Here is a 16,002-nt window from a genome sequence, read left to right on the forward strand (position 1 = left end):
CAGATGTGATAAATTGTCATTTGATCTGTACCCAAATACGCAATTTCCGAGCTGCCCGATACCTGTTTCCCTCTGTGGAACTCTTATATTCCGTAAGACGCAAGCATAAATATATGTGAAAACGCACGGTGCCAGGCTTGGCAGAAAACACCCCTACCCCACCCCAATATTGTTTAACATCATAACTGATGATTTGGGTTTTTTTTTTCATCGCTCCAAAATCATCTTATTCTTTTCTAAAATTTTATTTAAAAAAAGATAAAAGAATGATATAGATTCTGTCAACTTTGTATGGTGCATGTAGCATATTTCTGGCCTCTACGTGTGAGATAATTTATGTCAACGTGCAAGAAAACTATATCAACATGCAAGAATAATGTTGACATGCAAGTTACCAATCTTTTTAGAGAATCTGATTTTGATATCGGTAAACTTACTACCCCAGTATCTGACATCATACATCAAGGTGTGTCACATAAATTATGTTGACATGTGCCTTATTTATGTGAACATGCCATATAATCATGTAGACATGCGAGCTATTTATGTCAACATGCAAAGATATCCTGGAGATATTTATGTCAAAATGCTCGATAATTAGGTTGACATGTGATTTATCTATCTCAACATTCGAGTTAATTAAGTCGACATGCAACATACTTATGTGGACATGTGACTTATATATGTCAACATGCAAGAAAATTTAAATTATGTTGAACTGACATAAGTATCTTGCATGCTGACATAGATAAGTTGCATGTCAATATAAGGATGCTTACATGTCGACTTAATCATCTCGTATGTCGCCATAAATAAGTTGCATATCAACATAATTATCTAGCAAGTTGACATAAATAACTCGCATGTCTACATAATTATATGGCTTGTCAACGTAATTGTGTTGCACCTTGGATCTATAACGACAGATACTAATGTTGGTAAGTAAATTTACCTATGTCAAATTCAGATTCTGTAAAAAGATTGGTAACTTACATGTCAACATAATTATCTTGCATATTGGCATCTAAAAGTCGCACGTAATTATCATTTACAGGAAATGACTTTTCACTTCAAAATAAATAAAAAATTAACAAAATGACACTCAATTACTGTAAGATTTGCCTTAAGAAATACTGGAGCCTTGGTCTTGTTTGATCATCAACTATAGTAACTAGAGATGAACCATAGCACGATCGAACTGCCTATGGTCGAAACCAGAAGCGGTGTTACTGCGCATGTCTGATCTACCACACAGCAACTAGAATAGTTAAACTTTAGTAACCAAACATGCGCACTGAAGGTCCGGAAGCAAGTTAGGCATGCGCAATTAAGTTTCGGAAGTCAACTAGACATCTGCTATGGTTGATGATCGAATTAGGCCATTTTGTCACACCCTAGCTGGTTCTGGCCTACCCATAATGCTCCTACTGGACGGAGCATTATGGGTAGGAAATAAGCTAGTCACACCCTAATTTTTACATCTTAAGTTTGACACTGCTAAGGCACAATTGAGCAGGGCTCGAACCCACGATATCCCACTCACAAAGTAAACGCTCTCCCCTAAACTATACCGCCACCGGTGTGAAGGAAATTACTCTATGTATTACTGCATATTGTTTGAAGATGATATACTGTTCCTTAGTCAGACTCTCTCCATATATAATTAGGAGTCGCCTGCAGGTCGTTTGGATCAGACTTTTTAAAAAGCGAGGTTCCGTGTCGCGACAGGCGTTGGCACGTTGAAAAACCCTCACTACTGCTACAGCCTTGAGTGCCATATTTGGGGTCCTTCATCTACAGCTGGTGCCATGTCATGACGAGTGAAAAATTATCAAAGTGACGTAAAAAAACAAAAACAAACAAAAAAAACCTTCATATCAATCTGATTAGAATAAGATCTTTTGATCCGCTCCGTTATTGTTATGTCCCTACACAAAGAAGCGGTAGCGAATTCAAAACAGCTTATTTTAATACGCAAGTTCCGAGTTACCCAAAAGTTATTTCCCTTTGTCGAACTCTTTCGCATTTTATGACGTATGGTGGGTACACAATGTATACATTATATCGTAGACTGGCATTGTACAAAACGATTACGTACGATTAATGTAATAAAAGCGTAACTTTTGTTTATATCAATCACTGGTATGCATATTCTGGGCCATATCAAGCATAATTTGTTTTAATAAGATCATCAAATTGGCTATTGAATCATTATTCGTTTCCTCTACATGTACATGAGTGACGCTTTTATCAAAGAAAGATGGCAATTAACAATATTTGTTTGAGCCATTTTGTTATCCAATACTCATAAACTCACTAAAGTTGCCTTTTCCCTGAGATAGGATGGTCTCAGAAACTCTGGATATCATCTTTAAAGAAATAATACAACGATAGTCATTTGCAAATGTACCCACTGTCATCATATTTTACGTCATAATTTACGGAAGAGTTCGACAAAGGGAAATAACTCTTGGGGAACTCGGAACTTCCGTATTAGATTGATATAATAATAATCTTCTATTCATTTTATCAAGGGTACACATTTAATCAGCGATGCAGCCACAGTGGTAGTTTTCAATACGATGATCCTGTACATAACATACATGTATTTAAACAGACAGGGATTTAGTCTATATAGTAAAAAAGAAAAAAAAAACTTAATTTTTTTTTAAAGTAAGGAATATTCATTGAGCATTCGTTTTGTAGTATCTTATATACTTTCAAACTCTTTAACGAAACACAAAAATTCATACATTTCAAAAATGTTGAGGAGATATTTAATACCCAATGGAACAGATAGAACCTAATGTTTTCATAACTCTCTCTCTCTCTCTCTCTCTCTCTCTCTCTCTCTCTCTCATTGATATCTACATTTCCCCCCATGTCAGGTGACTTCACGCGGATTAACTGATTAACTTATGTACCTGAAGTTATTTCCTATCAGTATTCTATTCCCTAGATCGTCAAGAATTAACAAATTAAAAGATCAAATCGATTTAAAAAATCGACTCGGTGAAATAATAAACATGGACATTCGTTTCACAATATCAAATTGGTAAATTCGAAATATCCTTCATTTTTTTGAGAATTCAAAAATATATATGCATTAAAAGTTTAGATGCTACACGGACGATGCATCTTTCTGCCGATCTGATAAATAGATAAGTGTTATTAATCGATCGGTATTTGCTATTGATACAATGGTTTAACACCTAATGAAGTATTTCGCAATGACCATAACATTAATCAATAAGAATAGACTTGTTTAGCACACATGGTGTGTACCCCTTTAACACGTTAAACAAATAGTGTGCTTTAATTATATTGTGACGCCACGGAACCTCGGTACTTTACATCCCGGTGTTAAGTGACGCGGGAAGGGAAAATGGATGTTTTACTGCAGACAAGTGTTCCCCGGCGGACGATCGACAGAATCATGTTTGTCTACCTATTGCTGTTAGTCCACAACGTCATGTTCTATTTGTATTTTATTGTGTTTCCATGGCAAAGGGAGAATTCCGGAACCAGTGACTTAACTATTTATCTGTATGGGGCGTGGACCTTATTTCTTTACGTGAATATTATGGGGGGTACGTGGAAGGTGATTCTGACCAACACTTCTACGGCGGGGGTGGTACTGCCTACCATGATCAAGCCAGGTAAGATTATGTTTGCAATTCCATTTTTACTTTCGATTTGTATAATTATGTATGGTGGCCCATTGGGTTCCTTTTACGGTGGGCGGTAAATCTAGTACTGCCGTCACTTCCGATGGTCCCGGATTGCGATGTTTTATAGATAATATTAAAACTGGCGAACAGGATTACTTCATACTTCTCGGGAACAATCTTTATGTTCAAATTGATTCACCCAATTAAAAAAACAAACAAATAATAATATATATAAATTCCTAAACTTGAAATGTCGCATACTCAAAAGCGGTAAATCTAGTACTGTGTTGTAAATACAAAAACCGAAAACGGACACTTTTCATTCAATGCATGATTTATAAAGATACTTTTAAACAATAATAAAAAAAACAAAAAACCGATGTTGAATAAATCTTTATGTTTAACTAGAAATACTTCTTCTTTTTCATAGTTTTAATGATTCCAAAATATACATGTATATAATGTACTGCCGACTCCCGATGGTCCTGGATTGTGATCGACGATTTATAGATAATATCAAAACCGGCCAACAGAATAACTTCATTCTTCTCGGGAACAATCTTCATGTCCAAATTGATCCACACAATTAAAAAAAACCCAACAATGATAATAAGTATAAATTCTTAAACTTGAAATGTCGCATACTCAAAAGCGGTAAATCTAGTACCGTGTTATAAATACAAAAAACGAAAACGGTTTTTTTTTTTATTATTCCCGAGAAGTATGAAGTAATTCTGTTCACCGATTTTAATATTATCTATAAAACATTGCAATCCGGGACAGTCGGGAGTCGACAGTACTAGATTTACCACCCACCTCATTTTACCGCTCATCGGATTAGATATATGGTGTGGGTTTTTTTAATGAATACATATGCATGGTGCTATAAAAATGAATTTTGTACAGAAAAATCATTTTTCCATGCCAGGTGTCAAATTCGCAAGCGGGTCGGATACCGGATACATGGCTTGCGAAGAGATGCATACATGTGTATTAATTAACGTTTTTAATATTTGTGAAAGGAAAATAGACTTGAACAGACGAGTGTTGGAGTTGAACCAACTCTGATAGGGATAATTCTTTATCTCTTACAGTCAATCTTGTATAAATTTCTGCAGGGTTTCATTTGGTATTATCATTATTATTTTTTGTAGGCTGGACATACTGTTATGGCTGTCAGACCAACGCGCCACCTAGATCTTACCACTGTGCAATCTGTAACCGCTGTGTGCTCAAGCGTGACCATCACTGCATTTACACGGGCCGCTGTATAGGTTACTTTAACTACCGTTACTACCTGACAATTTTGTTCTATTCACTATTGCTCGCCATATTTACTTCCAGTATAAGTCTAAGTCTCGCTTGGGAAATGCTCGGAGATTTCTCAGTCTATAATATACTGGGGTTCATTTTCCCTATCGTTATGTTTTTCTTGGGAATTTTCAACTTCTACAAGGCATATACAGTATTCATGTCCTTCATTGTCACCCTGTTTTCATTGATGTTGACTATTTTGGCCATCTGGCACACTAAAAACGTCTGTCATAACATGACGACGTACGAACGGCGACGAGGGATATTCACGTATGACCTTGGACTGCGAGAAAATCTAAGACAAATTTTAGGAAAGAAATGGCGTGTGTCTTGGATTAGTCCGTTCATTCCGTCACCACTTCCGGGAGATGGTTTAGAGTTTCCGACTAAAGGCAGCTACGAAAGTCCGAAGGATCTGTGATACACATGGGATAGGGAAATGTCGATGACTATGGTTATCTATTAATAGAGCTTGCATGTCTTTTTTGTCTTGTTATCTATCAAATGAAATACATATCAAGAACTTCAGTTAAAGTACCCTGTCTTGGTGTAGCCTTTTAATAAAAAACAACAATAGAAAGTTTTCCCTTGCATTTTCATAATAAAAAGTGTGTTTTCTAATCTCTGAGAGTTACTACTCTTGTCAAACGCCATTAATTGAGGAACCGTGTTCTGTTTGCCACTCTTGCTTTGTACATTAATAACCATATAGAGTGAGTGAAAATTAAACAGGAAATCAAGGAATTATTATAAATAGAAAAAACCATTTGGTACAAACTTTCTCGGATTTGTGTGTATCCATTGAACATAGAGTAGTTGTTTGATCAACACATGTACAAATATTAACCTTTTTATCAATAGAGTAATTCATAGATATTAACATTTTATTTTCTGATAACAAACAAGATATATTGAAAGAAAAATGTACAGGCGAGATCGTAAGAAAACTGATTTCTTGTAAAACATCTAGAAAAACACAATGGGTAAATGTGTATAGAGGGTGGTCCACTCTCGTCAAGCCAAACAAATGGGAATATACATATGACAATAAGTACTGTGTCGCAGACTAATGATAGAACAACAACGTGTCAACATGAGACCCATCACGCATGCTAGAATAAATTAAATGTTGGATCTATTATTGTGTGACCCCACACCAAACGATTCACTGGCAATGGTGACGTCTCAATATGAGTTCAAGATTCTCGAGCGGGAGTTAAACAATATACAACCAAACGATTACTGTATTTCTTGATGATCTCCCCTCGGGAGGAGATATGATCATTCATCTAACAAACCTAAATCCCTTCAATTTACCTTTAGAATATGCTGTGCCAAATGTATTCCAATTTGAAATGGAACTCATGAGAAGAATAGTTTACAGCAGACACTAGACGAACGTTACTCGGGTGTTTGGCTCTTTACATGATGTTACTTGATCTTATCCCAAATGAAACCATTGAACACAAACACGGAAATATAACAGTAATCCAAAACGCTATTCTCAAAAATCTACATCGTTCTCTATAAAACACAGCTTCAGATATGTATGTCAGAACTTCATAAGTTTTTATCATCATAGTCTCTTCCTTTTTCAAATTACGGATTCAAACACATTGGGGCCAATTCTTGAATTGCAAGAGGGTTTCTTAGACAGGCAGACACTTTGAAGATAGTTTTTGACTTCATATCCTGTCGCCATTTGTAAGGAGGTTTCTCCGGCATTGGTCTCCTGCAGAGGGTTAAGATGAAGATCCTCTACTAGGAACTTTACGAGGTCAAGGTCATCCGTGGTGCAGGCAAAGTGGAGCGCTGTCTTACCATCTTTGGTTGTAGCAGACGACAACTCGGGGCACTTCTCAGTGATGAATTTTGCTATTTCTATGTATCCTCGATGACACGACACATGCAATATGGATTCTCCTTTCCTGGTTACTTTCGCGATATCTGCCTGTCTTTCTACGAGAAGAGTAAGAATTTCAATAGATCCCCCTCTTGTGGCATAATGTACTGGGGTAGCTTCTTTCTTGTCTTCCATTTCAATAAGAGTTGGATAGTTATCCACAAGGAGGGTGACAATGTCAAGGTTACCACTAGCACAAGAAAGGTGAAGAGCTGTTGCCTGCTTCACTGTCACTGCAAACGGGTCCACTCCACCTCTAATGAGGTACTCCGCAAGTTCCTTTGTTCCACCAATTGCCGCTGAATGCAATGGTGTGTGGTTGTTTTTGTCCCTTGAAGTAAAAAGAGTACCGTCCTCACTACCGAAGTATTTTGCAATTTCAGTCTCTCCATATTTACAAGCGATACAAAAGACAACTCGGTTATTTTGCCCTGAGTGGTCTTGATTAGAGGAACTTGCATTAACTCCCAAGTCAACCATTCTGTTCACGATTTCACAAATCCCTCCGGTAATGGCCGCTTTAATCAAAACAAGAAAACTAGCTTCCTTTCTGGAATTCACAAGTTCGGGAAAATACTCTGTCACTGTGCGTACAACGTCGATATCACCAGACAGGCACGCTTCGTCTGCGATAGTAACATCAGAAGAGAAATTGTCAGCAACTTTACTCTGTCTGCGTTCAAATCGGTCAAAGTTCATTCCAACATGTTCCAAAGTTTCACGGAGTATTTTTGGATTTTTGCCTTTAATTCCACACTGGATCGTCTCAATATCAGGCTGTATGTTGTTTCGCAGAAGCATTATTGCTAGACGTTGGTTGTTTTCACAAGCTATGTCTAGCCAGCATTTGCTCTTTCCAGTCTTACCGGCAACAAATAACATATTTTCAACTGACTTGTGTTTGTCATTCTGCATCGCATATTCTATGAGCAATTTACTCGAAACGTCTTGTGAAGAAAAAATTTCCTCTTTGGTATTTTGCTTAAGAAAATTGGCAAAGGATAGCACGAATTTTCTCTCTTCCCAAACAGACATTTTGGATAACAAATCGAAATATACCTTGTCTCTATTTGCCATTGTTTTGCAAATTTGCTTACTCAAAGTTTTGAAGCATCTACTATCTAAAAGAACTTCGTCTTTCGATCTGCATAAATCACTTTTAGTCCGCATCTGCGGAAGAAGTGACAAATCACAATGCTTTATCACAGGCTTCAAATCTACTCTGGCTAATATGCATGCCATGGCTCTTTGAATAGATGGATGACTAAACGTGAACTGATTGGTGTTTCGATCAAATTGCAAAAACGTTTTTCTTGCGTCGTGAGCGAAATATTTTAACTGCTTTCTTTCGCACGTGATCAGGTTTTCGTAATGTTCTTCAAGTTTATCCCACAAGGCATCGTTCCCTTTCCTTTCGATATTATGGAGTTGTTTCTCTGAGATTGCTCCATTGCCAAGAAGAACGAGAGCGAGTGGTGCCAATCTGCACGGTTCTTCCGAGAGAATAACTTCTAATTCACCCTGTATAAAGATTTGCGGATCACGGAAGAAGTCGAAAGGACTTTTATGAAATAACGGATTGTCTTGAAAAATTTCACAGCATTTTGGAAAGCCAAATGGAAGAGAGACATTGAGCAGCTCTGTGGATTGTAAGGGTGATAGAGGAGCATAGGGAAGGACATACCGATTTAAGAAATCTGTTTTCTCCTGAAATGTAAGATTATTGTCCTCGTGACTTATATCAATCAACGCGGACTTGAAAAGCTTACTGTCGCGAAGGAAGTTTGGCAAACGTTCGTAAGCGTCTTCACGCATCGTGATGATAACGTAGTTGTTTCTGCTTTTAACCTGCAATGCAGTTGCAAGGCGTTGGAGCTTTTCAATCCATTCTTTCTTGTGTTCAAGGGATACCATATCTAGATTAAACAAATCATCTATGAAAATAGCGGTGTTTTTTCCTCCAATTGCTTCATCGAAGTCAATAACTTCAGTGACTTGGAGTGGAGTTTTAGGGGGATTTGCACGTGTGAAATCGTGCAAAAGTTTTAATCCAATGGAAGAGCAACCATCTCCGGGTTTTGATCTGATCAGCAGAAATTTTTCTCTGTTAAGAATTTCTTTCGAGTTTATGTAAGCTCTTGTTGTTATATAATTCAGCAGATAATCGTTCACGTCTTCCAGCGTGGCCAGTGTTTCTTCTGTAAATATAAATCAAGAATTTCATCACAGCTTTATTGATATCTTTATGACCTATACTACTCTAAAATCATTAAAACCATTTTAAGAAATCCGACAAGAAGACATGTATCTTACCCTCCAGAATATCACGCCGAGGTCGCAGATCCTTAAGAAATTTTCTTTGTTTTGTTGGTCCTGCAAAGACAAAGAACCAAGATGGAAATGATAAACACCGATTTACACGCCGTTTTTAAAACTTAAGTGAAGAAGTACGATAAAACTTAGTTACCCCTCTGCCGCGCCCTATTTATCGTCTGGTTTCCTTTTATTGCCACATTGGAGTCACTGATGACGATAGTCTGTTTGACATCACCACTTTCAAGATCTGTGTAAAAAGGAGAAAATGTTTGGAAATTATCAATTATAAGAAAGAATTTCGTGCACTGGTATGTAGCTGTTTATCATATCTATCCACAGGTCCCCCGAACATCTTAATACCCTTGATATATGTAATAGAGAAAGGCTAGTAACGCCTGGTACAGGGTACCCAATAGCGTCGATTATAACTAATTGAAAATTACCTTTTATACCATTTTGTGTAGCTTTCGATTTGTATATAGTTCAACTTTATTATTACCAATTTCGTTTTTAAAAAAGTCAAAGTACTTCCTTGTGAAAGTTGTAGACAGTCTAGATAAGTATCTAATTATCATTTTTTGATTTACCCAGTCATAAGAGTTACAAGCCTTATACACATTAAGGATGTCCTAACGTTCGGAAAACCTGCGTTTCTATCCACATTTAATTTACTTCTCATTTTCCTATTCTTGTGCTTAGCAGTCTGTATTCGCGGTAGTCGAAGAGTAACATTAGCTCGTTCATTGACTTCAGGATCGCCACCCCTTCTTCTGAGCGAGGTGTTTGGTCCGTTTTTTCTAGGGGGAGAAGTTCGTTTACTACTTTTTTCTTCCGTCCTTTGAGGCGATCTCTTGTTGACTGTAAAGTTTGCTGTTCGAGGACGAAAGGTTGTATTTTTTGTCTCTGGTCTCCTCAAGAATACATGGCGGGGTGATTCCTGTCGTCTGTTCCATAAAAGTGACGTTCGGGGTGACGAATCTCTGATGTCACTTCCTCTTCTTAGTGATTTACGATTGGCACTTTGTTCTTCTCCGGGTGGTTGATGAAACTGTGTGGGAGCTGCTGGTGTTGTGAAAATAGTGGTACATGCAGCTTTAGCAATAACAATGCTGTGTACATATCATAAAAAGATAGATGAGCTGTCATTTGGTCTCGATCTTTTATATTTATTTTATTTATCTATTTTTAAAAATTCTAGTTAATGTTTTACATAGGTATTTTTATATTTAACTATGCAAACATGATTACGATGACGATAAAAAATTTATACGAAGTTTTTGGAGAAAACATTAATATATCGATAAATGAAATATTGTACATGAAATAATAATTTCTATTCATTAAGATGTACTTACGTTCCCTTCGCTTCCTTGTAACGGGGCGTGGTTGACGCTGAAGTATAGGCGGCAAGACGCCGTGATTTTCGTTATTCGTCATACTCCACCATTTCAGGTCCACGTCCCCCCGCTGCCTTGGAAGTACTGTACACGAAGCAATACACAAATATAAACTTTCCTTTCATTCAGCTTTTGAAAACAATTGTCCGTTTCATTGCATGTATTAATTCTCAAAATCATGTTAGCTATTTAAAAATATAAAGTAGAATGAGATCATTCTGCATTTATATATACAGATATGGACAAACCCAAACCTTTATCAGCAATATCATATCCATTTCTATTTAGATTGTACTGTAACGATTTTTAAAAGTGATCCGCTCTGTGGACGGATAATACTTAAGCCTAGATATAACCCGTGTTCGAATGAATGATCACGAGAAATAATAGAATATATCTGGTTTCATTGTCTGATTGTTGAATGTGCTTTTCTTTTTTAAAATAACAGTATATCTAAGGGGTAATTTGTTGGTTGATTTCCGTTCATCTGAAGTGAAAACTCTCTCTCTCTCTCTCTCTCTCTCTCTCTCTCTCTCTCTCTCTCTCATGTGTAGGTATAGAAGAGGCAATAGTCCCTCGTTGATACTGCTGCCGGGATTAAGTACAATTGCGTACTCAGGATTTCCCATTGGGGTAGGGGGTGGGGGTGGGTCAAGTACAGAAACAAATTAGTGAATTCCGAGGAACATTTTTGAAATAAAAAGTCTCTTTATTGTCATATTATATAAAAATATAATACCAGTTCTATGCAATGATCAAAATGATGTGGCCATGATTTATGATGAAAAATGATAATACTTTGAGAAAGTATTGATGATGTGTTTATACACCATAGCATATCGTAATATTGTGAAGCTGGGGTCTGGTTGCCATGGAAACACAATGTCAATTGGTCATACTTGTATTTTCTAGGTTGAATATCCCTGATGAATACCTCAAATATAGTATATGGGCATTAATAAAGATGGGCATAGAAACTGAATTAGAAATCTTGTGTAAAAGTGTCAGAATACTAGATTTGTTCCTTTTTTATTTAAATAGTTTAAATTTGCATGGTAAAACACAACTTTTCATCCTAACTTTATTTATATTTGACCAGATACCAGTGTGAAAATAGGTTAAAATAAATTCTTGAACTGGGGAACAATAGATATGAAACAAGAAATAAATGGGTAGAATATAGAAAGATGACTTTATAACATTGATGTGATAGAGAAAGGTAGCCTCCCTAGACCCGCTCATGAAGTAGGATGTTGAAATGTCCACCATAATTGATCGTGGACATTACTATCGCCTTTATTCTTTATTCCAGGCTCCTGTAGTGCACTTCATCGAAGAAAGTTGTTGATGTAGTCACTGAAATAAATCTTGTAGAGCTGCGTTTAATTTTGAAGCAATATCTATTCAGAGTTGTCGTTCGTCCCTCACTTAGATCCGTGTCGACGTGCAGTGGAATTTAAAAAAAAAAAAGAGAATTCTTTTCTTTGCTCAGTTAAAACAAGTCAAACTTACATTGCATTCTAAAACATTCATTTCAAACACTTTTCACAAGTCAATCTTTTAAATCGTTCCGTATCAGTGTTACTCTGTGAAATAATGTCCTAATAGTCACGTTTTTTAAAACATTTAACTAAAAATGTATGAAATTCAAATGTGCAAAATAATGTTATACAATAATCCGGTATGGGTCTTACTAAGGTGTGGCAGCATCACCATGGTCTGTGTCTCGGACTGATGTAATCATGTTGCGAGATAAAGAAGCTGGATTACTTTCTTGACCACTAAGTCTTGAAGGAAAGGGTATCCTAGCTGAATTACTGCGGTTGGTGACCCCTATGTATTTTACTTTTGTCCAACTTTTCTAAGTGGTATGTGTAAGGCATTCCAGTCAGGTTCTTATGGAAAGTAATATACAGAACCTGATACTCCTGGGATGAATTAAACGCCATAAGCCAGTCTTTTTTCCATCTTTGTACAGCACCCATGTCTTGTTGAAGCTTTTGTGTAGATTACTGTTGATTTCATATACCGGTTAAGTTTGCAAACAACCTTAAAGATGATGAATTGGAAAGATACATGTACTCGGACATGTAATTGAAAAGCAGTAAGAAGATGAGGTGACCAAGAACACTCCCTTGTAGTACTCCAGATTGTACTGGGGCATCCAATAGACTGACAGTTCTCTTATCTCCAGAAAATCTGCTATATGTATTAATTCAGCGATGAATTGAACCCCTCACTCCGTAGATGAATCTTTTGGAGCAACCTCTGACGCAGAGCATTTCGAAAGGCTGGTGGAGATGATGACGTCCATTCACTTCTTACGTCCATTCACTTCTTACGTCCATTCACTTCTTACTGTTGACAAGGAGTTGTTTTAACATATTAGGTACACTGTAGCACATTTTCTGAAGCCGCGTTCAGCATCTGTCAATAAGCTAAGGTTAGATGCCGAATGACGTTACTGCAGCCCCATAGTCGTGAATGCCACAGACGTAATTGACAATTAATGATCATCAGCGGATCTAAAGGTGATTTCTGGTTTTGAACGTCCATTAGTTGGAATTTTCAAAAATCTGAACATGGGTTTTGTGTCATTTAGGAGGCTGCATTTTCCATTCTATACAGGAAAGGTACCTCCTTGAATTATTTCTGGATCCGCCCCTGCTGATCTCTATTTTTGTAAATTGGGACTGCAGTCGCCCATCTGAATTCCTTTGATTTGGAATCTTCGATCCGCTCCTCTTTATCAGATCCTCGATCCGCTCCTCTTTTTTTTCTTCTTGTCGCTACATTTGTATTTTTGATTACATCATTAAGACATATTGAAAAATTTAAGTATAATTATGTATAATAGAACATGTTATGAAAAATTCATGACGTCACAATTGAATCTAAGTAACTATTTCAAACTTCCACCAGAGTTCGTTTGCTCACAAACAGTCGTACGTTACAGTATGAAACGGGAGCTTTCAAATGCATCCAAGATATCATACATATCTAACTTAAGGTATTCAATGTATAATGACCATACCTCATATCTAATGAATGGATGGTGGAATATTTGTAATCATGGTATCATTTTGAAGGGTTCATCAAATAAAAATAATCCACCATAGGAATTTTCAAAATTTTGTTTACTGCTTGATTTATTTCACCTAGAGTTTTATTACAATATTTTAAAAACAAATTATATTTTTATACTAATCTCTTGGTAGAAAGTTACATACACTTTCTTTTTAAGAAAATATGAAATAAAATTAATCATTGACCACACACATTTTTATGAAATAAGATTTTTCTTATTTTTACAAAGGGCAGACACCTCTTCCAAAAAATATTAAGTGCAAAACGTTCAGCTTTTAATCATTTACTAGTCATGTGAATTTCATCTCCTTCACTTTCATCATTATTTAATAATAAACTTGTATGTTGATCTAAATCCTTCAAAATTGTTCATTATCCTTTCCTTATACATTGAATACCTTAAGTTATTATACCTCAGTGTGAGAATTCTATGCAACGCGTAATCTGATTGGTCTAGAGGGTCACATGCCAGGGATAACAAAGATCTCCCTCTCAAACATCATATTTCCCTATCATATTTACCCCTCAAACTTCCACCAGAGTTCGTTTGCTCACAAACCAAACTCTTCCACTTAGGCATTATGGGATAGCGATTTCTTAGGCCGCGTATACTGTGACGTCACTGTAGAATGACGAAAAAACATAACGTCAAACGTAACCAACTTTCAAAACAAGAACGTAAACATCAAATTCATTACTTTACACAATAATTTGAACAGAGTATCCCTACTTTTTAATGATCTTTTGATCATTTTATGTTTAAAATAAAATCCATACTTTTATATTAATGCTTTTAATATTAATATCTTCAGACTTTTAACTGCGAACTACTTCTTTAGTGTAATTTGTCTGCGTGATAATCGCGGACTCACAATATATAAATCTGTATATTGTGGTGCGTCACATAGGAGAGGTCTATTCGTAGGCACTGTGACGTAATGAGGCCTCGACGGGGAGTTTGGTAACTATTTATAAAGTGTGCCATTTTCAAACTTAAATATCTTTGTTATTACTACAGATATTTAGGTCCCGTTTTCGATTTTTTAATCAATATTTCATGCACCATCTAAAATAATAAAAATATCAAAGTGATGTTCATTTCTTATATTTATATTCATTTACTAAAACACCGTTTGTTTACATTTCTTCTATTTTGTTGCATAAAACGAACTCCTAGCCTCTGTCACAGTAGTTATTGTGACGTACGTCAACACATGGACATGACGTCACATTTCATCTCACTCTGCCTTTTATCAACATTGCAAGGTGCACTGTATTTTGGAGGTAGGAGACCGCAAGATTGGGATGATAATCCACGTAAGTTTACAAGGTGTGACTTGCGAGATCTTTGTAACAGATGTTCTATTTTTTTCAAACCATTACGCTCTCTCAGTCGCGTGCTTTAAGCTAGTTCATAATCCATTCATGAACGGATTGTGTCGCGCGCTGAAATTGGTTGGTTCATAGAGGAAAATGTGATTTGCAATATAAATATGTGCATGTTAACAGCATCAATATAGTAATTTTTCAAGTAGTTGTAAAATATTCTTTCATTAATATCTAATGATGAAAGATTTAGTTTATTTCTTAACTTTTTTATTTGTTATTGCCAATTTTCCTGTTTGCCAGTATTATAAAGGTTACCACCTTCCAATTTAGCAGCCATATGTATTGGATTTTTAATACCATTTTCATCATCATAGCTTTTTAGTCTTTTGTAAATTCTTTAAAGCAGATGGGGAGTATGTTCGTAGTCCATATTATTTATATTATCACAAATACATCCATTATTTATAGAAATATGTCCAAAACAGTAAAATTCTCTACGTCTTATTTTGTCATTACTCGGTAGTTTCACTGGGAATTTCAAGGCAGTCCCCATACCCCAGTGTTTTACTGCACTCGTTCAGAAATGTTTGAATCCACCACTATTAATCCTTATCGGTATTTAATCGGGATTGGTATTCTGGGTTTTTCGTTTTGTCTTTACTGTCCAGTTATTGTTATTATTATTTTTCATTATTGTTATGGGCGTAACATAAATTTATGTTTATTATTTAAAACATAATCATTTTAAAGTAAGTAAGGACATTCTCTAGCAATTTATGAAGTCAAATTAAGATTTGTCAATACAATTTCGTTTCATCGATTTTGATATTTACGATTCATTAAAGTTATGTATGCGAAATTTAAGGAATTCACAAGTGGAATGACAGCTTAAAATTAGGCTATGATGTGAAATTCGACGAACATTGGTTGTAAGTACATGTCATGTTTTAGAATTGTGTCCCAATAAATTGATAGGTTTGGTTGG

General features: G+C 36.0%; 3 protein-coding genes across 8 annotated transcripts in view; 2 read left to right on the forward strand and 1 right to left on the reverse strand.

Moving 5' to 3' along the window:
• Positions 1–2,666: 2,666 nt before the first annotated feature.
• Positions 2,667–5,565, forward strand: LOC125681452 (probable palmitoyltransferase ZDHHC24). Its single transcript, XM_048921559.2, has 2 exons — positions 2,667–3,659; positions 4,826–5,565. The coding sequence occupies exons 1-2, from the start codon at positions 3,386–3,388 to the stop codon at positions 5,404–5,406; spliced, it is 855 nt and encodes a 284-aa protein (XP_048777516.2). The 5' UTR covers positions 2,667–3,385; the 3' UTR covers positions 5,407–5,565.
• Positions 4,669–10,786, reverse strand: LOC125681451 (uncharacterized). 2 transcript variants are annotated; one of them, XM_048921558.2, is made up of 5 exons: positions 10,560–10,786; positions 9,877–10,263; positions 9,356–9,451; positions 9,202–9,261; positions 4,669–9,086 (listed from the first exon to the last, which is right to left on the reverse strand). In XM_048921558.2, exons 1-5 carry the CDS (start codon positions 10,639–10,641, stop codon positions 6,580–6,582), a joined length of 3,132 nt encoding a protein of 1,043 aa, XP_048777515.1. In that variant the 5' UTR covers positions 10,642–10,786; the 3' UTR covers positions 4,669–6,579. The 2 variants fall into 2 exon arrangements, with proteins under 2 accessions (XP_048777515.1, XP_048777513.1); XM_048921556.2 differs by having other exon boundaries at positions 9,877–10,266.
• Positions 10,787–15,747: 4,961 nt separating this feature from the next.
• Positions 15,748–16,002, forward strand: part of LOC125682210 (microtubule organization protein AKNA-like) — a 33,689-nt gene continuing 33,434 nt past the window's right edge. For 4 of the 5 annotated variants that reach the window (XM_048922657.2, XM_048922658.2, XM_048922656.2 and 1 more), the window contains exon 1: positions 15,852–15,946. The gene's annotated coding sequence lies outside the window, so the exon portion shown is untranslated. Of the gene's footprint in view, positions 15,947–16,002 lie in introns of all 5 variants that reach the window. The other variant, XM_048922654.2, reaches the window with a different exon arrangement.

Source organism: Ostrea edulis, chromosome 2 (genome assembly GCF_947568905.1).
Source record: "Ostrea edulis chromosome 2, xbOstEdul1.1, whole genome shotgun sequence".
Lineage (NCBI taxonomy): Eukaryota > Metazoa > Mollusca > Bivalvia > Ostreida > Ostreidae > Ostrea > Ostrea edulis.